Source organism: Pleuronectes platessa, chromosome 3 (genome assembly GCF_947347685.1).
Source record: "Pleuronectes platessa chromosome 3, fPlePla1.1, whole genome shotgun sequence".
Lineage (NCBI taxonomy): Eukaryota > Metazoa > Chordata > Actinopteri > Pleuronectiformes > Pleuronectidae > Pleuronectes > Pleuronectes platessa.
The window spans coordinates 21,676,095-21,703,779 of record NC_070628.1 but is presented as its reverse complement, the minus strand read 5'-3'; the positions used below and the strand labels follow the sequence as shown (position 1 = coordinate 21,703,779).

At 42.3% G+C, this 27,685-nt stretch overlaps 1 protein-coding gene across 1 annotated transcript; it reads left to right on the top strand.

Annotated features, from left to right (window-relative positions):
• Positions 1–1,289: 1,289 nt before the first annotated feature.
• Positions 1,290–27,517, top strand: gnav1 (guanine nucleotide binding protein (G protein) alpha v1). The gene is made up of 9 exons (XM_053419735.1): positions 1,290–1,833; positions 2,172–2,263; positions 8,613–8,705; positions 9,591–9,751; positions 11,404–11,532; positions 20,696–20,825; positions 21,003–21,074; positions 22,691–22,778; positions 26,212–27,517. Exons 1-9 carry the CDS (start codon positions 1,704–1,706, stop codon positions 26,400–26,402), a joined length of 1,086 nt encoding a protein of 361 aa, XP_053275710.1. The 5' UTR covers positions 1,290–1,703; the 3' UTR covers positions 26,403–27,517.
• The last annotated feature ends 168 nt before the right edge of the window (positions 27,518–27,685 follow it).

Below are 27,685 nucleotides of genomic sequence, written 5' to 3'. Positions count from 1 at the left end.
ATATTTTTAAGAACTATATTACAACGTGTAAATTTCCCTTGTTTGAATACGTTGCTAATATGGCAAAGTGTCGTGTGATGTGTGTTTTACACCCGCTGCGTAATGTAGTGCAGTCTTTTGACGGATCTTTGTTGGATCAGCACAAAGTCACGGTTCACTGAGTCACTGAAATGAGGCCACAGTCACTTGGAAACTGCTAAATCCGACTGCTCCTGTCCCATTCACACTGATCCCAGATCTGAACAAAGACCAAACCGTCACCTCATTGTCAACACAAAGAGCCTTTAATCCTCCAGCCCGGGCGTCCCGGAGGAGCTTCTGCAGGAAGGATCCTGTCACTCATCTGAGGGACATGACAGAGCACAGTGGTGTTCACGACAGGGGCCCTGCTACGCACTCCACAATTGTGTTTTTCCACTGTTCTGATTTACTACATTGAACAGCGGACATTTATTTTACACGGTGAACTCTATACAAACCAAAGTAGGGGGAAAATGGAATAATAACAGTTTTTTAAAACTCTGTGTCAGACTAATGACTTCAATAATAAAGTTTAAGCAAAAGCACAAGTCAAGTATATTTGAATAAATTTACTCGAGTTTCAGGTTTTTATTTGTCATGTAAGCTAACACAAGGTCAACGGTACAATGGAAAGTGTTGGATGAGAAGAACGGGTCAGCGCAACAAAAAGGGCAAAGATAGAGAAAAGATAGATAGATGGACTATAACCTACTTCTTGAATATCCTGGATTTAAGTGGGGTGTCAGGTTATTGTTGTTTTATCCCTATTACCATTATTTTGTATGTACCTCCCCGTGGAATTTAACCGTTTGCTTTGTTGTTGTGCAGCAATTTGTGTCAAAGTGCTCTATAAATAAAGTTATTATTATAGATAGATGGGAAGGCAGTGGTAGGAAGGTGCTATTTGTAAATAATATTTGAAACAACCAGATATATAAATAGATAAATTAATAATCATCCTAAATCAATAAGTCTCCAGGCCAGCTGGGTGATCAGAATATATCATGTATGTAGTATAGTATATTATATTATATTATACACCTAAAGAGTGTGAGGATACATGTGGAAAAGAGACGTGTGCATAATTTATTGCAGAGTCAAAAAACGCTTTCAGTGCTAGTAAACAAATATAAAATACCTGGACATGAATTGAGTTGCGAGTTAATAAGCCTGATAACATGACATCACCTATAAGACATACTCTAGGCTGCTAAAACACATGGAGTTGTTCGATCAGCAGTTTCGTCACTTCCCAGGGAAGTCCAAAAGTCTTCCCTGTGTGCACCAGGGGGAGGAGGCAGCTCCTGGGCGATCTGGGGTCTTTTCCAAGGCGGCAGGACACAGTTTGAACCGCGGTGGTTCCACAGTTACACAACACTTTGGGGGTTTTCACCGAAGTCGGGGGGGAAAGCCAGAAAGCGACACCTGGAGCGACGCGTAAAATCACTTCCACCCGCCGCTCCCACACTGCGAGGGATGTTCCAGAGATGGCCTGAACTTTTGATTTCGTTTGACTTCTGCGGAGGTAACTTTTGTCCACGGTGAGATCCCGAGGGGCGGACCGACGAGGAGCTGGGATCATGCAGCGTGTGGAAACCAACTGCGGGTGATCCCACCGCGGAGCAGCGCACCGCCTGCCCGCCCGTGTGCTCCTGTGGCCGGGGAGGAGATGAGTGCTCGGGATGGGACTGTGCCTCGGTACCGAAGTGACAGAGGAGGAGAAGAGGGCGAGGATCCACAGCGTCAAGATAGACAGGGACCTTTACGAGTTCGCCAAACGGGACATGAACCTGGTGAAAGTACTCCTACTAGGTGAGACTGGCTCTCCCCTCACTGTAAACTCACCTGAGAGGAGGCTCCCTGTTCTGTGTTGAACATGTGTCCCGGATCACATCTGGTTTTTAAACACCTCAAACAACCTGTTTCTATTTCTGGACTTTTTCCAGTTGATGACATGAGGATTCCTTATTTTGCCTAGGACTCTTGAAAAGGGCCTCGGGCTGTTTTGGTTTGAGTCACAAAGAACCACAGTTTGATTTCCCCCATCGTGAACTCACTGATCAAACCCCACCACAGATGCTACTTCAGTGTGTTTAAACACGTTTGTTCTTGTCCAGATTTCATTTAACCACCATGTTTAAAACCTGCAGGTGCAGCAGAGAGCGGCAAAAGCACTTTGGTCAAACAGATGAAGATCATCCACAGTAATGGATTCACTAAGCAAGAGCTAACCAGCTTCAAGGTGGGAGTACACACACACACACACACACACACACACACACACACACCTAAACTAACCTAAACCAAACCTTGATTTAAAATGAACCTTAACCTCACCTTAACCTTTGTTTGTACTTGCACATATTGTTAGTCGCTTTGGATAAAAGCGTCAGCTAAATGATTTGTAGTGTCATGAAACATTACCTAAACCTAAACCTGACCTCAATCTGAACCTAAACCTAAACCTAGCCTTCAACTAAACCTAAGCCTAATCTTAACCTAAACCTAATCTTAATATGACCTTAATTTAATCTTAAAACATGTCCTCACAATAGAATTGTATGTTTTACGTTATGGGACCAATAACAAGGCAAATTCCTTTAATGTGACTGTGTAAACAGTTATAGGTCCCCACAACATCCACAATACACACACGCACACACATGCTATCAGCCTACAACCTGTGTCCCCGGCCTTTTCTTTAGAATCAGATAACACTCTATTTGCATACAGTTGGTTGGGTTTTGTTGTTTCCAGGATGACAATCACATTTCTCTCTTATCTAAGAAAAGGAAAACTAATAGATCCTCAAATAGACTATTGTGACATGTGTTTAGCGTTGGGCTATTGTCATTTCAGGTAAGAGCTTGATTCCAATAGCAGAGGTCAAGAGGTCAGTTTGTGCTGCTGTCATGGTGATGCATTATTAGATCAGATTAAAGATGGAGGAGCAGTGATGGAGAGGAGATGAAATATACGAGGCGATGGTTAGTTCCTGTGGGCGACTGAGATTTCTCATGATACCCAGGGTCAGATCCAAGTTGGTATGCTGTGGTTTGGTTCTCATCTGTTCTTCTTTGTGTGTGTGTGTGTGTGTGTGCTGTGGGGGACTGAAAGCCAAATTCCTTTGTTGCGCTAAGGGTTGGGATGGGGTGGGGAAATTTGAATGGTTCAATACACACACACACACACACACACACACACACACACACACACACACACACACACACACACACACACACACACACACAGCTTCAGTTTCAGCTTGTTTTTACTGAAGGTTTATCTTACGCCTGCTATTTAACCAACCAACCAATCCAAGTTAACCAGCTGGTGCAAGCAGCCGGCCTGTAGCGTAAGGCTAACAAAGGAAGTGCTAGAAAGAGAAGGAAGACAACGGGCTAATCGAAGACATGTGGCTATGGACAACAATCTTCTGATATTACCCTGATTGAGAAGATAGTCTGGTTAAGACACTGTCATGTAAACAGCGTTTTTCTTTGACCTGAATGAGGTCAATCTCAGAGATAGCCATAATCAAATGAAGACATATGCAGTATTCTGAGCTTAGTTACATTATGTAGGCGTGTATACTTCATAATCACATTATAGTAACCTGTGGAGTTTTCACTGTCTTTAGCAGCTCAACATTTGGCAGTTGACTGCTTGATCACTCATGCCCTGGGTTCAAATGGGTTCAAGCGTAAGGACAACATTTTATACTGAAGCGGAGGTCAGACTGTGTTTGTAACATGTTAACAGGAATATGAATGGAATCATATATATGCAAACACAAATATTGTCTTACTCTGAATATGGTCAATAGTCAGAATATTGATGTCCATGTAAACATAGTCCGTGAGGTTGATTTCCACCTCAGCTCTTACAGTAAAGCAATGAAGTCTGATGCTTTCAGCCTTTCTTCGACAAACAGCTGTGTTATCATTGGCTATGTTGTGATCTATCAAAACACGTACATTTAGCACCTTTAACCTTTCACTGTTTTCCTACTCATCCCTCTCTTCTATTTCTTTTCTCCATTTGTCCCTGTGCCTCCTCCTTTCTGTGACCCATAAACACGATGAGTATGTGATTTCAGAAAGGGTCTTTCCCTGTCTCCATAATGCTTCAGATACCTGCTCCGTCTTCCTGCATAACAGCCTCCGTCCGACCAGAATTCATTATGAAAATTGTGTTTGAACCAACCTTAGTTTAATTTGTGAAACTGAAAGCAGGCTCCACAGTGAAGCTGCCCAAGTTAGTGAACCAAAAGAGGAACTAGAACGTTATTTATGAAAGAGCTATATTTACATAGATGGTTGGTGTTTATGCATGTGATCTCCCTATATGCAACAGGCCTATATATTTTCTGGAGATATGTGAAACACTTTCAAACATTCCCCTTTGGCAGTTCCTCATTGGCCACTGGGATTATGCACTCACACGCTGGGGTGACCTGTGAAGGTCCCAGTTGTTTGTACAGGCAGCTGCGATGCGTGAAGGCATATCTAGATATTAAAGACGCCTCAGCTCCCTCCCTTGACTCCTCTCCTCCAGTCGCCCTGTCTACAGATCAATCCTGCTAACACAAGCATCATACTTTGTTTTACCGGACTGTGCATGGTGAAAATAATAACCCCTCTGCAGATCAATGTGACATTACAATGTCTTGATTCATTACAATTTTAATTGACATTTTATTCGATCACATAGTTCCTTTATCTGATCAAATAGAGGAAACAACCATTTCACAATATAAAGATTTCAAGGCACTGCCTCTATGGTATTTGTACATGCACCCATGCATAACACGTGTTTAATTCCAGCAGTCAGACCTCCTTTGTTGTCTCCTCTGTCCGTTGGTTTGCTTTCGTTCTCAGGTGACGCCCTTATTTTCGAGTGGAAAATGACACTAGCCCACAAACCTGCCCTTCCCTTCCCTTCCCTGACCATCCCAACCTCCCAGGCAAACACAGACACACCCTCCCCTGCACACACACACACACACACACACACACACATCGGACATTATGTGAGCATATCTTCCCCATTTTTCCCACTACCTTGACCATGTGCCGAAATGGCCTCCACTTGTGGCATCGTGAAGATCCCAACCCTGCCTTGAACTGGACAGGTTATCCCTGCTCCATGCAATCTGTTCTCTTAAATGTCCCCTGAAGGCACAGTGAGAAAACCCAGTTTCTTTCTTCCTCTGTCTGGCTCTTTGTGGCCCTGCCAGACAGCCTTGTATTGCATTAGGACCATGATGGGACCTGCACTGGAGGAATAAGGGCAGGAAAAGTAGGAAGGGGGCTTCTCTGTGTCTCATCCCTCCTTTATTTGCAGCCCCGGGCCTTGGTATTGTTTTTACTGTGGATAGGCTGATGGGTTGAGATTTTCCCTTCATGCTCCTCCAATACACACAGCTCTTTGTCAACAGAAGTGATTATGTGTGTGAATATGTGTGTGTGTGTGCATGTGTGCGCGTGTGGCAATAGTTAACATTTCTGAAGTGAATTAATGTTTTTCAGTCAGGAATGTCTCTGTTGATTCAGGTGTTTGCATGAATATTTGTCTCGTGAACAAGAATCTTAAGGAAATAAAAATAAATCTGGGAGCTTTCACACCAAACAGCTGTGAGACTTTAGTTTGGAAAACCAACGGAGCTTAAAACCTACAAGCACACTCATGCTTATTTACACATTGTCACCAGAACAATCTGTGGTTAATAATTAAATACCAGGCCGCCACCAGTTCAGCAACATTCTTTGCCGTTGTGTTTTTGGTGCTCCGACACAAGACAACTGCAAAAGGCTGTTACTTCTCTGTGTTCAGGGAGCCGATCCAAACTGCGAGCGGGACAGTCAGGAACACAACAATAGTTCAGTGTGTGAGGATGGATTTAGAGATTAGACTTTTGTAACGAGAGTTGTTATACGTCTGCTGATGCACGACGTACCACAAAGTTCCCACAATACTTTAAACTGTGGTGGTGGTGTTGGTGGCAGGAGATTTAGCACCAAACAAAGGTTAAAAGGTGAGAGAGACTTCCTTGTAAACTGATGACAACCAATAAACACACACATACACGCACTAGCCTGCAGCTAGGGGTGTCATTCAATGGTAATCTGATTCCACTATCAGATTTGCGTCACCTTTAGAGACAATGAGTATGGAGTAAATGGACACCTAGGGATTGTGTGTGTGTGTGTGTGTGTGCGTGCGCGTGCATGTGTGTGCAGGCATGTATTGCTTGGTAAAAAAAGTGGCAAAATGTTGGTCTACCAGGGTAGCAGCCAGTAGGAGATGGTTGGTGAGCTGCTCCTAAGCTGTGAGAACTTCCTGCACGTTCTGTGTGTTACTTATCTACAGTGACTCAGTCTTTGCATTGAAAGTGTCTGATGTTGTTCGACCATGACCTGCACCCTCACTCTCTGTCTCCCACCTTGAGTCAGAGAGGGAGGAACTGGGAGACAGTGGATAAAGGTGTAGGGAGGGAAGGAAGGAGAATGAACTAGCTGAAGACAGACAAGGGTACAAACAGTGGATCAGTGACATCGTATCTGACTTGTTGGAAGAAGGGAAAGAGAAATGAGAAGGGCAAAAATTGAAGGTCAACACCTGTACAATAAAGCCCAAGATAACAATAGACTTGCAATAAATCATGTGCTTATGATGTTTATGAAGCTGAATTTTGTTGCAATTGGAAAAGAGTTGGTGATTTATCTCCAGGGTCATTTTGGGGACATCATTTGTAATTGTATGTAATTGTATTCTATTCTCTCTACATATACATATACAATCAGTGGTTTAAAACACCTGCCTCCTCCGACACATTTCAGTGTCTGCTGGCACATCACCGTCGCCACATCGCTTGTGTACTGCGTAGCCTTCTCTCTCATACTTGAAAAACCCTTTGCAGTCATAAATACTGCCTTCATCTTTTCCAGTGAGTGCAGGACTTGTTGTCTTGGGACACATTTACACATCTCAAACCTCAACACTGCCATCACCGCCTTATCACCAGCTTTCAAATTTTCCGTGATGTTTATGACCATAAAACATAGAAACTACAGCATGTATTGTTCCTAAGATAATAAGAATGGCTTATTATTATATAGCAAATATAGAGCAATATGAAATTGCATATCTGTCAATGATGGTTAGGCGACGGGGAGACGGGCACACAATGCAGCTTATTTCTGAAACAAATCAATGCGGTGCTGTCAGCAAGCCTTCTCCTAAAAGAGAACTTAATTTGTACCTAATGCGGCGGAGTCAGCAGTCGTGAGCCGGGCGCTGCTCGTAAGATGAAGCTCTGTCACCTCACACACTTATCTCACCTCGCACATTTCACTGGGAGAGCAGCACATCTCAAACTGGGCACTGAAACACATAGAGCGCGAGAGAGGAGCGACCAGACTGTGATAGAATCTTGATGGAATGTGAAGCTTATCTTGAGCTGGCAGTGGCATAGAGTACACACACACACACATTCACACACACACACACCCACACACACACACTCTTCCCAGGAGTCAGTCTGCTCAGTCACTTAAGTCTCCAGATTTCCTAACACAAAGACAGAGTTATGAGTTTAATTAACGTGATAAACCCTGTTCTTTTGCTCTTCAGTCGTCTTTAACGCTGATCCCTGAGCTCTGATAGATGCAAACACACACACACACACACAACTGCACAAATATGTGTATACAGGTGAAGAATTTAGGTATGTTAGTATTGACATTGTTTGTTTTCATCTTCAACTTTTAATTTTCAAGTCTAGTTTCTCCACATTCCAAGAGTTTGATACAACATGGTCACCAGCATATCAATTTATAGTCACCAATCAACCTCCTGTGAGTCTCAGCACAAACATGACTCAAAGTGTTGCTCTGTGTCTGGTTGAAGCGTAAATAGCAACCAGGTTGCTAACATATTTTTGCCATCTCAACTAATTGGCAACTACTGTGGTTAGCACTGTGTCCAAGCAAGAAGGCTCTTGGTTCGAATCCCGTTTTCTCTAGGAGTTTGCATTTTAGTGTTTTTTTTTGCTGAGACTCTCAGATAGGAGACTCTAAATTGATACGCTGGTGACCTGTCAATGTTGTTCCCAACTCTGACCCAATGTCAGCTTAGACTGGCTCCAAGCTACCATCCCAGCGAGCCACCCTTACAGGATAAATATACTGTACTGGTATAGATACTGGATAATGCTATTCTACACAGCCACTGATTTCCCATTACTCTCAAAACCCTTTATTTACGGTGCCTACTCAAAGGGATAGTCCACATGAAACCCCTGTGAAACCACAAATTTGTTACCTTTGGACAATATTTGGGAAATCTAGAAATTGACATCTGACTTTTAACAAAATATGAAGTGTCTAACTTTCCTTGTTGTTATTATTGGGCTGTTATGAAAAGTCTTTTCTATGTTTGTCCTGTGACTCGTTGTCTTAGGTAGGAAACTGATCAGCTGACACACTATACTTTAGTGAAGATGCAGTCATAAGTAAATTAAAACCCTCAGCAGACACAACAATGTCCATAAGTCGGGAACTTGACCTCTGAACTTTGTCTCTCGGCAGCCTTCAGTCCTGGATAACCTCCTGACCTCCATGAAGTTTGTCCTCCATGGGATGGGTGTCCTCCGGATTAACCTGGCTAACAGCAGGAACAAGGTAGTCCTTTTCTCACTGTCTACTCCTAGATTTGTCTCTGGTTTTTCTCCTCCTCTGTTTAAATTACATTTTGTATTGCTAGATATCGGGTGCACTACACCCAGCTCGCCACTAGAGAGAAGCATCGGAGCTGTTTCATATGCCACCGCATACACACACATACAGACACACACACATTTAGTATTTGTACTTCTATCTTAGTAAGGAGAATCATTGGCATAATGCATTCCCTAGCCCCTTACCCTTAGCTTAACTATTCAAACCAAATGCCTAACCTTAACCTAAACCTTAACCTTAACCTTAACCTTTACCCTAACCTAAACCTTATTCTAACCCAAATTGTAACCCTAACCCTAAAACCAAGTCTTAATCCTCAAACAGCCCTTTGTAGAAGTGAGGACCGACCATTTCTCCTTACTTTCCAAAAATGTCTTCACTCTGTAGGATCTACGCCTAAAATGGTCCTCACAAAGATACAACTACAGGAACACACACACACACACACACACAAACACCAACAGTTTGCATGAGCGACAGCAGAAAGTGAAATGATACGTGGGTGGTGTGATTACGATGTTCAATTTGATTTGAACTTTATTGTCAAGTTATCTGAGCTCATAACACAACTCACCCACTCGGCACATCCTGCAGGGACATGGTGACCAAAGTATTTCCTTTATTAAATGTCTGCAGGGGGTGTGTGTGTGTGTGTGTGCGTGTGTGTGTGTGTGTATTTGCCTGCATATACACTAATTTGTGCATCTATACTGATCACCAAGTCCGGAGCGCAGAGAGAGACTCATCACATTTTCTCATATCCTTTTTTCCATCTGGCCTCCCGCTCCTCCCTGACTATCAATCCACATTCTCTGTCTCCTCTCGCAGATCCACGCCCATTCTGTCCTGTCGTGTGGGCGGTGTTTTGACGAAGATCAGGTGCTCTTTCCTTTCCTGAGCCACGCCCTGTCCTGCCTGTTGACCGACCAGGGGGTTAGGGCTGCGGCGGCCCGGGGATACGAGTACGAGCTTAACGACTCGGCACTGTAGTGAGTACTCTTGATGCACGCGCTCACGCTGGGCTGAGGACATGCGGGAGTCTAATTAGCTGCACTTACCAGCTGATGCTCGGCCATGTGCTCGCCGTCACTGGGAATTAGGGTGTGGAGCGGAGAGGACAGAGGGAGGGAGACAGATCACTGTAAACTGTACTCACATGTATCTCCACAGCTAGTGTATACATCCAAATAATATTATTATTGTAATATACAGTGGGGTCCAAAAGTCTGAGATGGGAGAGGGTGTCACTCTTTCATTCATCACTTTGCACGTTTGTTTTAACTGGTTTTGAACAGATAAGAGCAAAACACTCTCACACACAGAAAGTCTCACGTTAAAAGGTGGGTAATGGATACAAGAATAAATCAAACCTACACATTAATGAAAGTATAGAAGTGAGGTTGCAGACAAAGACTGGAAATAAGACACAAGTGTAGAGTGGACGGTGTGAGTGACACAGTGGTAAGACAGAGCTGGGACCCACCAGGAGGCCGTCTGTTCTCATCCTCTACCCCAGCAGGACGTCTCGGTTCTGGAGTTATCTACACCGACAGGCCCTCTTGTTCCCACTGAGAACTACCGCACATCACCATCACCCTCTGCTGTTCACACACGCACAGGGACACGCACATATTTGTTTCTTCGGTGCTTGTTAGGACCCTCATTGACTCTTGACCATAAAGGGAATTATTTTCTAGTATTTATTGTAGTTTAGACATCAGTCTTAGCAATAACAAGATGGATGGATGTAGGCCACAAGAGGCAATGCTGCAGCACTTCTGGCCTTATTGTGGCCTGGATAAAAATAATCAGATCCTTATGTGGCCTGAATATCCTAAAACAAATGGGAGCCTTTTTTGGCAAACAAGTGGTGAACTAGGCTGTGGCTGAGGGGTACAACGGTCAACCTACAACCAGAAGGTGTTGGTTCGATTCCAGTTATCCCCACCTGCATACGGACGTATCCTTAGCAAGATGCTGAACCCTGAATCCACCCTCCCCCCTCATAGATGTTGAATGCACTAAAAGTAAGTTGCTTTTGATAAAAGCATCAGCTAAATTACATGTAATGTAATGTATTTAAAACTCAGAGTGGTCCTCACAAAGATAGAGGGAAAAATACATACACTTGCACTCTCTGACTCTCACACACACACACACACACACACACACACACACACACAACATGCTGTTGAAGAAAATGATTCGGGATGACTAGCTGAGAATGTCACAGGCAGTTCAGGTTGGTGGAGACTGTGAGTGTGTTTAGAAAAAGCCGATCTCACTTTGGGCATACACATGATACAGTTGATCACACTCGCTCAGTTAATAGCTAATCTGTGTTTGAAAGCTTAGCCTCAGTGTGTTATTATGGTAAATCACTGCGTGAATATTCATGACATTTATCGAGATGAGCCGCTGCGCCCCCTGGGGCTCCAGTCTTATCACTGCACGCCCTAGCTGCCAACTGGCACGGACTGGGAGCCACAAGCCTGCGCGAGCCAACACATCCATAACTGATACCTGATCCTATACTCTTTTGATGTCAAGTTTGTCTGTAGGTCATTAAACTTTTTCTCCTTGTTTATTTCCTTCTCTCTTTCATCTCTGTTTATCTCTCTGTTTCCCCCTCGTTCCATAGTTTCTTTGAGAACATGACGCGCATCACTTCTCCAGACTACGTGCCCACAGAGACTGACGTCCTGCGCGTTCGACTGAGGACGACAGGTGTGATAGAGACCCAGTTTAAAGTCAGCCACCTCATTTTCAGGTAGACGCCTTTCACTTTGCTTTATATTAAGAATTTATGTCGCAGAGCAAGGGGTTCCAACTTCACTCCCTTAGCCTATCTCTGTCTACAGCCATCTGATAGGCCCTAGTGTCAGAGGGGCGGCTTCACTCAATACGTCAATATGGTGGCTGTCAGTTGGCTTTACAACCGTCTACTGATCACACCCACCAATCATAGACATCAATGTCTAGGTCTTATCAGTAAAGAAGCAGAGGGCAGATATCTGACATCAGGGGGCCGATGTCAGATGATCATCATCACATATTAGCACACACCTTACCACCTTCCAGTGGCTGAAGTCACTGACAGTCATAGCAGCGGGATAAGTGTTAGTGAACTTGATTTCCCTGCAGCCTGATAGATGCAGAGCAAACCAACGTCAAGAAACTAATCAAACGGAAACACTAACGATGATGGAAGAAGAAAAGCTGTAAAAGAGGCTGTTACTGACGACAATACGATGGAAAATTAGGGCCATAATGAGAAATACAATTCAAAGATTTCGACAAATCAAATCATAAATTAAGAGAATGAAGAACAAAACTCTTTTTTACTCTGGATCAAAAATCTTGAATCAATCTTACGGTTTCTTGAGAAAATTATGAAAACCCTTTGAATATCACGTAGATGTAAAAATAATTGTAATAGCCTCACATTGGACCACTACAAAACATTTTCCTCCTCTACAAAAGGCAACTTCCTCCAAGTCTGGTGGTTTATTTCCTCAAAAGTTTTTTGTAAAATTATATAATCTGTCATACATGACCGAGAATTACTACTTTATCCTAATTATTTTTGTTTTAATAAATAAACAACTTTTATTTCTTGTAATATTGTGATTTTATTCATGTAGTAATACAACTTCACTCTTGTTATATTATGATAAAAATTGCAGTAATATTTGCTTGGAATACATTTTACTTGATTATACTTTTTATCTGATTAGTTATTTAAAGTTATTTTTAATAATTAGTTAAAATGACTTGTAAAATTTATATTTGTTGAAGTAAAATCCAATTATCACTTGAAGGGAAATTAATAAAATTAGTTTAAATGTCTGCCAAAATGTATGTGATAAACTGAATGAGTAGGAAAAGTCACCTGACTCAGTTGAAGTGGTTAAACTTAGAGTTAAGGCTCCGGAGTAAATTGACAACCAAAGCTGTTGGTTTTAAATATTTTTTTTTTTTTATTATTCAAAGCTGTTTATCTGAGACCTAGAGACAGATGTGTTTAGGAATATGTATCAAACTGTGACGGTGTCAGTTTCTTGGATTTAAAGTCTCTTCTTATTATTCAGATTATTTATCCAATGTATGAGCTGGTGATGGCGCTAGCTAAAAACTCCGGGGATCACTACAGATAGTTGTTAGTCATAGTCACCACCCATGAGAATGTTTGTTCAGAAACATGGAGGACTGTGGATGATTTCCCACAGTTCAAGTCTTTCCATAACCCTGTCTTTGTGTTCGGAAATCTGGAGACTTAAGTGACTGAGCAGACTGACTCATGGGAAGAGTGAGTGTGTGTGTGTGTGTCTGTCTGTCATATTAAAAACGAATGAGATTACTTTCCTGATGTCCCTTTCTGAGTAATATCTACCTGAGGAGCCCCTCATATAAATTAATAATATTAAAATACATTGCCTCAGTTTTTCACAACATGTTTAGCATATAAACATCGTAGAGTGAGCCTGTTTGTCAGCAGATGACATGATCACGGGGACTTTGTGTCACATCTATTTCTCTGCTTGCTGCTCCCTTGTGTGGATTTTTGTATGAAATGTTTAAAACTCATTTGACTCTTACCTGGAAAAGTTTTATGAGTAAAAACAATTATTTCATCCACAATTGTTTCTTTGTCGTGAGCAGAAAATGCTGGTTTTTCTTCGCAGCCTTACTGTTGAGTCACATAATCCATGGGCCAGACCACATATTGGTACCATCTGAGGGGGCAAAACTTCACCTATACTAAGTTGTTTGTAAGACTGATATGAGTCTATTAATATATGATAACCCTTGCACAAAAGCAGCTTTTCATAATTGGGGCTATAATACCGTTTTCACTGATCAGTGCTTTAGCGAAATTCGCCTAAATCCCTAACGTCCTAATATCATCTTAACAGTTATATGATTTTGGTCATTAACTAAATTATTTGTATAAGTCAAATGTTGCAATTATTGAAAAGAATAAATTTAGATTTTTCATACACGTTTTGTTATCACTTCAAAATCTGATTCTTAGATGGCACCATGATCAGCCTTGATATACACTTATGTACATTGTTGTATTCGGTTGACCACAATCGTACGCAGTTGAGCATTCACTTTCAGCTTTTAACAGAAGAGAAAAGAAAATTTAAGTTTCAGTCCTGAAGGAATGATGGAAGAAACCAGCAGCGTGCCTAAGAAGCAGGCAGGCATGACGTGCATCATCCATTGCTCCAGTGATGACTCCAAACTAGTGTCACCCCAGAATCTAGAACCGTGGCAGACTTTACTGAAGGCAGCACAAATCTGGCAACATGCCAACATTTTGGACCTTGCCGAAGGCCTGGGTGAGGGAGAGATCCCCCCAGTTCAATACCATCGGAAATGCCGCTCATGGACTCAATCACCAAAAAAGTTGCCTCTGTTGAACCTGCGGAACCACTTGCCAGAAGATCATCTAGAGATGCCCCGAGAACTTCAAGGGTACTTGAAGATCATTGTATATTCTGTCAGAAATAAAGTAAATACCAGAAGAGTCAAAACACCAGGAAACCGCTCATACGATGTTCAGAGTTGGAGAGAATGGAGAGAATGCAGAAACACAATATAAGGCAGAAGAGAAACATGCCAATGAGGAACTGCTTGCAACAAGGAAGCGGATCTGTCTATATTTTCTCTCATGAAATATTGTGGCGGGGACCAGTGTTAATTTTGGCAGCTATTTTTGATTTAGTCTTAGTCTTAGTCTTTTGACGAAAATGAAAATTAGTTTTAGTCACATTTAGTCATTTTTATCCTTCTTAGTTTTAGTCGACGAAAACGAATTACATTTTAGTCTAGTTTTAGTCACATTTAATAGCCACATTAAACTCCTTTTCTATAAAAACATATAGCTCCAGCCTAATAGCTTAAAAATATATATTTATTTTTAAATGTGAAAACAAAAAGTGAGAGCAGGTCAGACTGGAGGCGAACACAGAAACTGCAGCTCGGTTCAAACCAACTGCAGCTTCTGCTCTGATCAAGAAGCTGCGGCGCTGATCTCTGAGCAGCTGAGACCAGAGAAACTCTGTGTTTTCACTGTTTCCACTGTTAAGAAGCAGTCAGTCACTGAGCGGCTGCTCCACGGGAACGAGCTCTGCTTTCACTGTGTCTCCCTGAGCGAGTGCGCGGGGTGGGGGGCGGAGCTACGGACCGGTGCACTATCTGGGAGCGCACACACACACACACACACTCACACAGACACACAGACTCACTCGCCCGCTACTGATACTTCATGACGGCCTGATACGATGATGTTTTAAAAATTATGTGACTATGTGTCAACCACCAACATTTTCGTCTCGTCTCGTCAACGAAAGTTAAAATAGATTTAGTCATAGTTTTTATTTTCAAAGATCCGTTTTCGTTACGTCTTCGTCTCGTCTTCGTCATGGGAAAAGGGTCGTTAACGAATATTTTTCCTTATAGTTTTCGTCAACGAAATTAACACTGGCGGGGACGTCACCATAAGGTGACATATCAGATACGAGTGGGGGGATCAGAGTCCCAGGTGGTGCTGCAGAATGGAGCCCAACCCCCTCGCTCACACGCTCGTACTCCCTCTTATCTGCTCGAGTTCTTCAGGACATAAATAATTGGGTTTAGTTAATTGATAAACAGCTCCTTGTGTATGTGTGTCTCCGTGTGTCTCCGTGTGTGTGCGTGTGTGTGCGTGTGTCTGTCTGTCTGTCTGTCTGTCTGTGATTTGAAAAGATCAAGACACACAATGAAGAGCTGAGCATATGTTGATGTAATAACTTCAGACTTAGCAACTAAACGGAGGGATTTTGAGGAGTATGTGGTTTGTGAGCTGTGAAATGACAGCAGGTATCCAGCACATGTTTCTCTGTTCTCTGACATGGACAGTATAAGACGTACTGTAGTTTGACTGAGCTAATAAATCAACGAATGATTTGTCCATCAATTGTTCAGGCCTTTATTTGATAGTAAAGTGAAAGACAGTAGGGGAATGATACCTCAGGGTTCGGTCGTCTGGGCGTCGAACTGCCTGCTGCAATGCAGTCAGGAATGCACCCTAACCATGAGGCTATGTGGTCGCTCAATTGTGTTAGAGACACTGTGGCTTTTGTCTGGAGAGTCTTGTTTTTTGGTTAAACATGAAAATGGAGGCTTGTTTCATTTTTGTAAATATTGAGGATGCTTTCATAGATAATGTATCCAACGTGCCCACAATTTATGTTGAACTTGTCATTTTACCACCACAAAGTAGGCAATATTTTTACCCCTGTCCATTTGTTTGTTTGTTAATAGGTTTGTTTGTTGGTTGGTTGGTAGATCAGTTGGTTGATTAAAAATTACAGCGACAAAACGAACATGTGCTTAAACTTTGGAGACTAATTGTTAAAAAGGAAGTGATTCTGCATTATTCTGAATCAGCCTAGAAATTCCAGAATTAGTCGAGCTAATCTTTAAAGGACCCATCGTATGCCCATTTTACCACAGTTGATATGGTTCCTTGGGGTCTTAATGAAATGTCTGTAACATATTTTGGTCAAAATAAGGATAATTTAAAACAGCACCCTTTTTACCCTGTCTAAAACAGCCCTCCTCAGATTGACCTGTTTTGAGTGCCCCCCCCGGAGCCGGGCTCCACCGGCCCGGCTCTGTCGGCGCCGTCTCCCCGGGGAGAGGGTGAAGCGCGTTAGCTCGTATTAGCTCGCGAGCTAATGCTAGCCGGGGAGCTGGGCCGTCTCTCCCCGGAGCCGGTGAGATGATGGTGGGCCATGTAGCGAGACTCCATACATGGGCATGGTTCGAAACTTACGAATTTTCGGTCGTAATCCCATTCGCTGCACCCTAGCATATCGTTTCTGACATAGAGGAACCAAAACAAATCCCGGGAGGGTTTTTTTCCAGAGTTTTTGGGATGGTAGACATGCCAGATACCCAAATTAACGTGTAGAAGCACTACAAAAGTGGAATTTTCATAATATGTCCCCTTTAAAATCACAAGATTTAAGATCAAGCTTAACATCATGTTTGTAACAGCATGTGCTTGTGCTTTTTGCTGCTTCTCATGTTACAAGACAAAACATTTGCTGGAAACTTAAAGTGCAGCGAGGAATCTGTCATGTAATAAAAACACACAGTGAAATATTAAAAACATAAACAATGTACAAAACATTCCCAGTGTTTCACATCAAATTCAATCTCCTGTGTAACAAACATACTCTGAATAATAAATGTGACTAAATGTTCATGACTTCAATCATTCACATTAAATTCTACCTATGGGCAAACATAATGATCCCACGTGGTGCATTAGGGCCTGAACATGATTTAGTTTAAAGATAAGCATCTGCTGCCAGGCTCGCAACTGAGAGTAAGTGTTTCCCGTCTGAGGCTGTGTATCTGCTCTCAGGCACAGAGACGGTGTTGGTCGGGTGCAGCATGGGAGGGTTTAGGTTCTTGTGACAAGTCCCCCCCACTTGTCTCAAAGCATCATGAGCCCAGCGGCGTAAAGCTTGCTAGTTCTTTATGTTGGCCAACTAGACAAGACACTGTTGAAAGGGAGTCTCACAGGGTAAAGCACAACATGGGTTAACCTGGAGAACTAGGGGAGATGGAAGGAGACAGGATTAGCCTATTTTATACTGAAGCTGCTTTCAGACATGCACTGAGCTGCTTTGCGCATGTGTAAAAGAAAAACTGTGGGGAGAGTCCGGACCAAATACTCTGGAGATCCTCTGCTGGAAATGTCTGAAAAGGACTTATGAGAGTCACCTAGGATATGATACCCATTCCAGGAACTAAACCAGTGAAACAACAGACATTGGGCAGAACTTTGCCGGCTGCAAAAATGGAGCAGTGTGCGTGCGTGCGTGTGTGTTTGTGTGTACAGTCTCAGAACTTTTCACCCAGACACAGCCTAGTTTGCATACAGATGTCCTGTTTGACCTTTGACCTCTTTGTGTAATAAGGTTCTGGGTTTTCTCCTGCATCATTAGCATAAACTGATCTGATAATTATAGTCACAACGCTGCAGATGAGGGGGAACATTGTGGGGCGAGAACAGCCCGTGTGGAGAGAACTTGGAATCACATCTGCGTTGGATTTGTGCAAACCTAAGCACCTGCATGAAAATTGCACTTAAAGATGTAGTGTGTGTATTTATAGTGGAAATCGAAACAAATCGAAACAAAGCAGGTGCCACTGAAATCTTTGGAGAGTTTTCAAAATCTTCTTTTCTAATAGTTTGAATGTTGCTTAGAAACCTCCATTCTGAGATGAGATGTTTCACTGAACCTATTTAATTTAACTTAAAACACAGACAAAACGAAGGCTCCCAGAGTCCAGAGTCATAGTATTTCTCCAGTGACCCAAGTACACACACACATCTGCCTTTCTCTCTGTAGTACAAGTGATAATGATGTAGAGTTTATTTTTGTCCGGTTTACATCATCTCTGTTCGGTCTTCAGAACTTGGCTGAACAGCAGGAGATTGTGCTCACTGTGTATCTCTGTGTGTGTTTGCAGAGCAGTCATCACACCTATGACTAGTCAGAGTCTAGGTTATTAGTGATGTGTATATGTCCTTGTTAGTAGTTTTGTGTAGTGAACCAGCAGCGTCACTGACATGGTCTGTGCCGGCCTTTGAAAAGATTTCCATTTTGTCCCTTTTTTGTTTGTTTCTCTCTGTGTGCGTCAGTGTTTCCACACGTTTGTTTATCCTCTCTGCTTTAAGGAGCTGCATTAACTCGCTGCATGCTGAGATGGACAGTGGGAGACGGCACATCTGGCTTTGAGAAGTGGGATGAAGCGACCCGCGTCTCCAGCTGTGGCTCTCCGCTCCTATTTCCTGTTGCGTTTGTCCTCTCTCGTCCTTTTGGAGATCGTTGACCTTTGTTGTATTGTGATTGTCTCAGTGATATTCTCGGTGAAAATGGAAAAAGAATCTGCAGAGGCGTGTGGCACGCTCCTCTGTTTTTTTCGTGAGTGGAAATCGCATTGTGAGGAATATCTGACCTTATCTGGGACCAATGCAATCTGTCATTGATTAGAGTTATCCCTCAGTGCTACTGTAGGCTAGGCCATCAGTATGGACGGTCATGAACACACAGAGAACACAACCTTACGCTTTCCTATTGAAAATTGAATCCTGATGAAGAACATGGCAGTTACATTGAGCTTTCGTCTCTCCTCCTCGCGCACACACCGGTGTGACGCCTTCACGGTCTGGTAGATGATAAGTAAACAGATTTTCTCCCCCTCATTATGAAAATGAATGCACAGGGGATGCGTTCTTTAATCCAGCAGACTTGTGGATTTAAATAGTGTTCATAATGTCATGTTCAATTTCCTGCCTCTATAAAACCCGGCGGTAGGAAGTGTCTCTCGTGTGTTGTTTTTCCGTAGTGAAGGGAAGACACAGTAATGTTTTACTGAAAAAATGACTATCGTATGTGTGTGTGTGTTTGCGTGTGCGCGTGAGTGTGCTCATGTTCTCTGTTTACTCTCTTGATCGTCCCTGATTGGAGTGTGCCGGCTAAACCAGGGCCACCTGGGCCCCGTATCAGAGTTTCTTATTATTTCTCTTCGCGTGTCTTTTACCATTTGGGTTTAGTTTTAATTTCCCTTTCTTACAACACGTTTTCTACACATGCTCTGATGGGTTTTGTCTCTGGTATAATTATTCTGCTGTAATATTTCCAATATTGTTCATGTTCAGTTGGGTTCATAACAAATAAATCAACATTTACACTTGTCATAACACAAAAAGCAAGGGTGCATTCAGTAACATTAATGATGGCATTCTTCCATTCAAATGTCACATCCGGTCAGTGAGCGACAGTCAATCGTTGCTGTTGATCTGAACGCGATATTGTCGGGATCAACAACTTCACTTTCGTTGATGAGTCCCAGTCACTGCTGCTGCAGAACACTGGCGACATGGTCAAAGTTCATTAATATTGAACATATTGCATGTTTGAATTGCACCAAATGTAACACTGAACTTCCCCGGGCCCTTAATAATAAACATGCCAAGTGTGAAACATTAAGATGAACGTGTCTGGAATTAGTAGCTAGATTAGTGTTGCTGGTTCAGGTTTTTTAAAGGGGATTGAGCATAAATATTATTTAAAGCTTCATTCGAGCCAAATGGGCAATTAAATGTTGTGATGTGTTTGTGTGGGACTGCACGTTAACACAACATTGCCATGCGAGCCATTACTAAAGACAACAATAAATGAGTATATATAATTTGCTGTATAAATTGATGTACCCACCGAGGTATTCAGGTTTTCTTTCTCTCAGATGTGAATATAATCAATAATCAACTAGGAACTGTGAGGATTAGTGGACACGTGGTCTCAAAACCAAGACCTCCTATAAGCTCCATTCACATGTGCACAGACAGGTAAATCCCTGCACCCACTAATGACCTCACAGAACATTGAAGGATTCAAGCATGAGATGTTTTTCCCATAGGCCACAAACAGCTTGGCAGGTGAGCGTCCATGATCCTAACCACTGCTCCTTCCTACATTATGTTTGTGCCATTTCCTCATTGAAAAGTTGTTCATTTCCTTTCTTTCTTGGTGATAAAAGGACGCATTTGAAGGAGCCTCTGAAATGGGACAACCTATTGGCGCAATCAACGTAATCTGTCTTCAATTGGAGCCCCTGAACGGAGACTCAGCTAGTTTGTGGCCCTTCAACCTAGATGTAGGAAGATTGTTACACTTAAAAGGCTGGTGAGGGGCTACCACGTTGAAAGTGTTTATGACCAACATGCTTGTTGTGTTTTGAATGTTTTGTTCATTTTTTGTATCCATTTCTCCACATTGTGACACCCTTCTCCCCCTTTCTTCAGTTCATTGCTTATCCACGTGTCTCCCCCTCTCTCATGTCGCGCCCTGTGTGTGCAGGATGTACGATGTTGGAGGCCAGCGAACTGAGCGCAGGAAGTGGATTAGCTGCTTCGAGGACGTCAGGGCGGTGCTGTTCGTGGTGTCGCTCAGCGGTTACGACATGACCCTGGTGGAGGACCCCTCCATGGTACGAGCTGCACCTGGTCACTGCCTAACAGTCGTCCATGCTCTCCAGTCAAAGTTAACTCGGGACAACTTGTTGAGTCTCATCCAATCAGATAACACGTTGACCTCCCAGACCAAGTTTTGACAATGTGTCTCCACTGCTGATGTCTGTCTGATGGTGTCATTGTCTTTTCTGCAGAATCGTCTGCAAGAGAGCATGAAGCTCTTCTCCTCCATCTGCAACAATGTCTTCTTCCGCAGCACGTCCATGGTGAGAAGTTCTTCACCCGCCCAGTTAATCAAAGTCAGAATGTAGTATAACAAATTACCGGTAGCTTTTTAAAGGTAGGGTTGGTCATTGGTTTCTGAAACACTTTTTGTCTTATTTGTTGACGTCCTCATCGCGTCCAGGTAGCCATCAATATTAAGTCATCTGGGTCAAAAATGACAAAAGCTGCTGTGGGCCAAGCAGGACTGTAATTAACACGACCAATCAGCTGATTTGTTGGTATACCTGTCTGTCACTAGCAGAACTTCCTGCCTGCACACACCCTGCCTGGCTCTTACTGAGCATGAACGGAGTCTTTAATCAGAGACACGTGCATCACTGAGGCAGAGACGATAGACGTTAACCAGTGAGTCATGAGAATGTCAGCTTCTAGCAGCTGTCGGGCAGTATTTAAAAATCCATCTCTAGTTAAATAAATAACCACTCATCCAGGGATGTGGATTTGCAATTAGGTTTATTTGGAGGGCGGGAACCACGGTTCAGTCCGGGTGTTCAGATGGTGGAAGGAACTAATGGAGGAGACACGAGCAACAACATTTTGTAACCCTCCATTTGTTCTCAATGACACCATGAAACAAAAATAACCCTATGCTGTTTCCACACACACACACACACACACGCACACAGATCGCAGCCTCAGCCCTTTGTCTGATTCCTCTGTCACTCATAATTAAACAGTGACTCGTAATTAGGCCGAGCTTTCACGAGGTGAACTTTCCCCTCTCTGTGTTTTTCCATCCCCTATTCCGGTCGTATCAAAACAACCCTGTAACAAGCTCGTTCAATTCATTTACTAGACTTGCATTCAAAGCTGACCTAAATAAGTGTGTTGGCCTCTGTCAACTGTAGGATGAATAAGTAACATCTGGGGTTATTGGTCCAAGTTTCAGCGTTGCATCAAAGCATCTCTTCTAGCTCTTTCTTTAAGCTTCAGAAATAATTTTAAACAGGAAATGAACTGTTGTGATATGTTTGTGTGGGCCACGGCTAACAGGCTCATTAAATAAAAGTGTTTAACGATAACTTTTTTTAATTTATTTGTAAACTCCACCTCAATTATGTCTTAACTGTAACTGCAGAGTAATAATTACGCACCAAAGCGTTGCTGTGTATCTTACTCATCGAAAATCTGCTCTCCCTCGTCCCTTACTCATTATTATCAGGGGTTATGTGTGCGTGTGTGTGAGATCAAACATGTCAAAAAATAGGGAACATGATTGAAGTTTAAATTGGCCGTCTACAACGCCGACGAGTGGAAGTGGAGTTTAGAGGCAGTGAAACAATAACAGCAGGGAGGAGACTTCTCTGGAGATGACAGTACACGAGTGATCGAGTGACTGACGAGTGGTTTGCTCACAGCGTGTGGATGGAGGTCATTGATCTGCCGTTATAACTCCATGATGGTCTCAGCACAGCTATTGATTTTCACATTTTCACCCAAATGTATGTAAAGTGAGAATAGATGTGACGTTTAGAACTGATTGATTGGTTTAATATTTTGTGTCTGTGCCTTTCTCTGTGTGTGTGTGTCTGTGCGTGTCTGTGTGTGTGTGTGTGTCTGTGCGTGTCTGTATGTGTGTGTGTCTGTGTGATTTCAGATTTTATTCATGAACAAGATTGACCTTTTTCAAGACAAGATTTTACACTCTGGACGACATCTGCGGTTATACCTGCCACAGTTTAAAGGTAGGACTCATATCAGTTAATACATTATTACCTTCACCCTTGAGGTTATGTTTTCAATTTGTTTTTCTGTGTGTGTGTATTAATTAACAGGATTACTCAATAACTACTGGATGGAATACCAGGAAACTTGGTACATTTATGTGCAGATTCAGATCAGGCGGCGGATCGATACAATTTGTTTTCTCTTTCTTTACCATTGTGAGAGACTTGTCTTGATTTCTCAGAGAATCAATTCCCCTCTCAGAGAGGGGATTGGTATTTATGACTGTGTGGAATTTGGTGCGGATTCAAATAAATATCTAGATCTATTTAATTGAAATGTGGTTTCACAAGGGAACTTTTCTGTAATAAATAAACAGAAATATCACTGCACATGAACATAACTTTTTACATATAAAGTACATACAGTTGCCACTTTATCATCTTTAAAATACAGTACAGCTGCTATGCCATAAATACAACTTAAAAAAAACTAATGTCAATTTTTACCTCTGTCAGCGGCACTAATTAATGTGTTTGTTTATTATTGATGTTGTCGTTTGCAATGTTTATATTGGCAGCATTATATCAAGAGTTTCAATATGATGCAGTTAAATTTAGAACCACCACAGACTAAGACTAATTTATTTTACATTATAGGACTCACTAGATGGTGAATATCCCCTGTACATCTCAGAGTCTCTTGCACAATTTAAGTTACCAACTACCAGTAGATGTTAGCAGGCGTTAGTGGCTACCAGCAGATCTTAGGGACATAACTTCAGTTCAATCAAGAGAGACTTCGATTCAACGTTTATCGACATAAGTGACGTGAATCTTATAGTTTTGGGCCCTTTTAGACCCCTATGTGATGTCATCGGGATTAGAGGTGAAGCAGAACGAACAGTAGTCCCCCCCGGGATCTAGACACTGGTGGTGGTTGAGGATCCAGATAAGGTGATGATGATTCTACTGAAGACTGGAGGAGATTGGGGGGGTGGTGGGTTATGCACGTCACTGAATGACGGCTGTCTGCTTAAGAGAGGTCAAGGGATTCAAAGTTTGACAGCAGCCGCATGATTGGCTGGAAGAGACTGTGGCAGAATCTGAACGGCCATTTAGAAACAATCAGAAGATCAATAAGCATAGAGAGCGTGAGAGATTTGAGATTGATTGAATGGGGGTAAAGTCTTCCTGACTCATCCTACGCTGAGCTTCATTTGTACACCTTAGCGTCATCAAGTGCTTTGGCCTTGTAATCATCGCTACAGGCTGGACTTAAGGAAATGCGATAGTAGCAGTACACGGTTCACACTGTTGTCTCAATGCAAGAGGGTCGCGGGTTTGATTCTGCCAAACGGAGACCTTTCTTTGTGGAGTTTGCATGTCCTCTCAAAGCTAATGGGTTAATTAATGAATTGCATCGTATCTAATAATTGAACAGGTAACTCTAATAAAGTGGCCTGGCATTGAGTATTGTCAACAAATAATTTAGTTTTATGTTGACTCAAGTTATTTATGATCAAGCAGGTCGAAGGACAGAAAGGGAAGTTAAGTTACACACCTGCCTTGTTTGGTCCGGACCTTCTGACTTTTCAGTTTATGACTATACCAAGCGTGAATGTTGCCTCAGACTTTGATCTGTAGTAACGGACCAAAATAGTTGGTGTCAGTCTGGATCTAACTGAAATATGTTGCATGATTGAGTTTGATCTCAGACAGAAACGATACAAATGTCTGAAAGACAGACTGATCATTAATATCCCATTGTGGCGGACTCACACACTGACACACTGCTATTGTTTGAGTTTTTTTTGTTTCCCCACATCTCAGTGGGCTCAACAGGGTTATCCTCTGTGCTCTCATGCTAATGTCAATATAAATGCAAAAACTCTTGGATTGGGGTCAGCCAGCAGAGCAAGCGCCATTTCACACTGACCTCAGATATGATGACTGGTCTAATTCAGCAGTTCCCAACCTTTTTCTGTTTATAATTTGACTACAATTATGCGAGTTGTATACTAAAGTGAAACTTTTGGCCATTTCACTAACCCATTGAACCATTAAATTCTGCATGTAAATATACTATACTATACTATAATTTATTATACTGAAGTATCTCTACAGAATCTGTAGTTGCGGAAAAAGATTTGGGGGCTGGAAGCCGCCTGGTTTTCTGTTTCTAGTTTGACCAATCACGTTTGAGCAGGCGTTGTTGCCTTTAGGTAAACAGTCTGTGTGGTGAGAAAAAGACGTGGAACACATTGACTGAAATTGACAATGAGCTCAGAGATTGTTGAACTCCACTATTTAATTATAACTACTAAATACTATGAATCCACTGGTTTTCATTTGTGTTGGCTGTAGGTCTAGTTGATTCATTCATTTAAAATAAGTGTTAAAATTATAAACTATTAAGATATTGAGACATTTTAACGGCATATCAATGTAGGCTTGGACTTTGAGTGTGTTTTCCTTCTTTAATATTTTGGTTAAACTTCTTAAAACCCCTCAGATTTATTTAATGAGCCTTTGGATGGCTCCTTGCTTCGACTGGAAACCGATGGACTAAACTATCAAACGCTACATACAGCAGCTATAATGAGCTCCACCTCCAGCTACAACAGTAAAACCACACCCTACCGAATCAATATTAACAGTGTAATAATGTCACGGGATCGATTTTACTGCAGAACAAATACTAATGCACAGCATTTACTCATGCATTCAAATTGTAATCAACATTAATGTGTTGACATTTTTACTGATGTGTGAATAATAAAGATCAGAATGTCTTCACTTAAGTAACTAGACTGAAACGCAGTAGACTGCAAACATCCAACGAAGCCCAAAAGTCCCCTAATGAAACCACATTTTAATTCACTAGATGTGGATCTTTATTTGAATATGCACCAAATTGCAATTCGAGTCCCATAAACATGTCTGATTTTATTCATTAAGATCTATGAATTATTTCCTTAGAAATCCGGGAAATTGTCGAAAACTCACAATGTTAAAAAAAAGAAATAAACAATTCCTGGACCTGCCCCTTTATTTTAGAAGAGCCACACCAAAGTCGAATGGGTTCTTTCTTGGCCCATGTTCCATCCAACAAACAAAGGCACTAACAGACAGGGAGGAAAACATAACCTTATTGGCAAAGGTTATTTGCTTTCATGAACTCTCTGTTGTTATTCAGATGTTGTAACCTAATAGAACACACAGTAACATCTCTTGTACTGTAAAAACGTTATAAAGATCACACCAATTTTATAATCCACTCAACAAGACCGAATCATAATCTCAATTTTTTTTTTATTATCTGAGTTTCTTCACCTAGTCTCCCACATAGTCCCACTAATCCACATTTAACTGACACACTTTGTCAGTTGTCTGTGCTGAGGAGGGCGATGTTTCACTGAAGAGTCTGATTCCTCCCTCTTCCCTCTTCCAGGCGCAGACTGCGACGTGGATTCGGCCGCCCGCTTCATCGCCGCCACCTTTGTTTCGCTCAACGCCATGGCCAGCAAGCTCATCTACCACCACTTCACCACGGCGACGGACACCTCCAACATCCAGGTCGTCTTTCAGGTGGTCATGGACACAATTATCAAAGAGAACCTGGAGGCAGTTTCACTTCTGTGACCGCCAGCGGACGTCAGTCGGCCCTGTTCCCTTTTTGGATGTTTCATTTTAAAAGGCGAACCAAGCAGAGGAAAGGGATTGAAGAGAACATGAAGATCCTCTCGACGAAGCATTAGTGTTTAGTTTTCTCTCTTGAGGAGCAGTCTGGGAGCTTGTGATGCTCTTTGTTGCATTTCAAACTTTGTGATGCTTCATACAATGTAACTTTGAAAAAAGTCTGGAAACACATTAAGGACGGAAGACAACCAGTGGCCCAATCCTCTGATTTTGAGGTTTAGCCCTGACATGTTGACTTTTGAAGTTTACGTTGAGAATAATGGGCATTTTGTTTTGTACTGTGCTTTTAAATCAGACTATAAACAGTGACACTACATTTTCTCAAGACTCGACAGAGATGCCATATATTTCCCTGTCTTATTGTGTGTGAGTGGGCAGGCAAGCAGGACACAGGACATGAGGAGGATTTATTGTTTGGCCGTTACTTCCCCGGCGCAGGGCTCACTCACGCATACAATTTTGTGTTTTCAGCTCATTCATCACCGTGTCCCCGCTGTGTGCATCCCGTGCGTCACACAACCTCCTAATGAGGCGGCGATCGCAGTAAAAGCACCCTAGTTTGCGTTTACTCTTCCTCAGCTGAAATCACAGCGCACACGTTCATTATCATCTGTGCATCGCTCGTTCCCCTGACTCTTGCAATTCAGCCATGATGCTGGGAAGCTTTGATATTGGAAATGGGGAAAATAAGATGAGGACTTATCCCTGAAGCTTGGCGACTTGTTTCATTTTCCTACTTGATGATTATTGTTGTAATATCCGACACGCACACACACACAGACCCTGGTTTGTCAAGCAGGATGCTGCCTCTTTGTGATTTGTGTGACATTAACTCTGTGAAGGCTCCCCTGAGCGACTGACCGAGCGATCACAGCAGCTCCTCCCTGACTCCAGTAACAAACAAGATGTGCTAATGACTGATACGCTCTGACATGGACTCTGAAGGTGAGAGATAGATAAAAAGAAACACCCCCAAGTGCCTTATGATGAAGTGCTTTTCTTCTGCTGTGTAAATAAAAATGTGTCATACATATATATACAATCTCTACATGTGTATTTTACCTTATACTTTTTCAGAATGTGTCTTTATGTTTCATTCATGTATCACTACTCCTCAAGTCCAACGGACCAGATTAGGGTTTGTGATCAACACTGTTAGGTGAGGCAGCACTGCACAGATCACTTATTCTACTTTTTCAATAAATATTTAAAGACAACTTTAGACC

Bases quoted from the DNA above. Each gene is read 5' to 3' on its own strand.
- gnav1 (XM_053419735.1), top strand. From the start codon at position 1,704: ATGGGACTGTGCCTCGGTACCGAAGTGACAGAGGAGGAGAAGAGGGCG. The intron at 11,533-20,695 runs GTAGACGCCTTT...CTGTGTGTGCAG, and splicing joins GTCAGCCACCTCATTTTCAG to GATGTACGATGTTGGAGGCC. The intron at 20,826-21,002 runs GTACGAGCTGCA...TCTTTTCTGCAG, and splicing joins TGGTGGAGGACCCCTCCATG to AATCGTCTGCAAGAGAGCAT.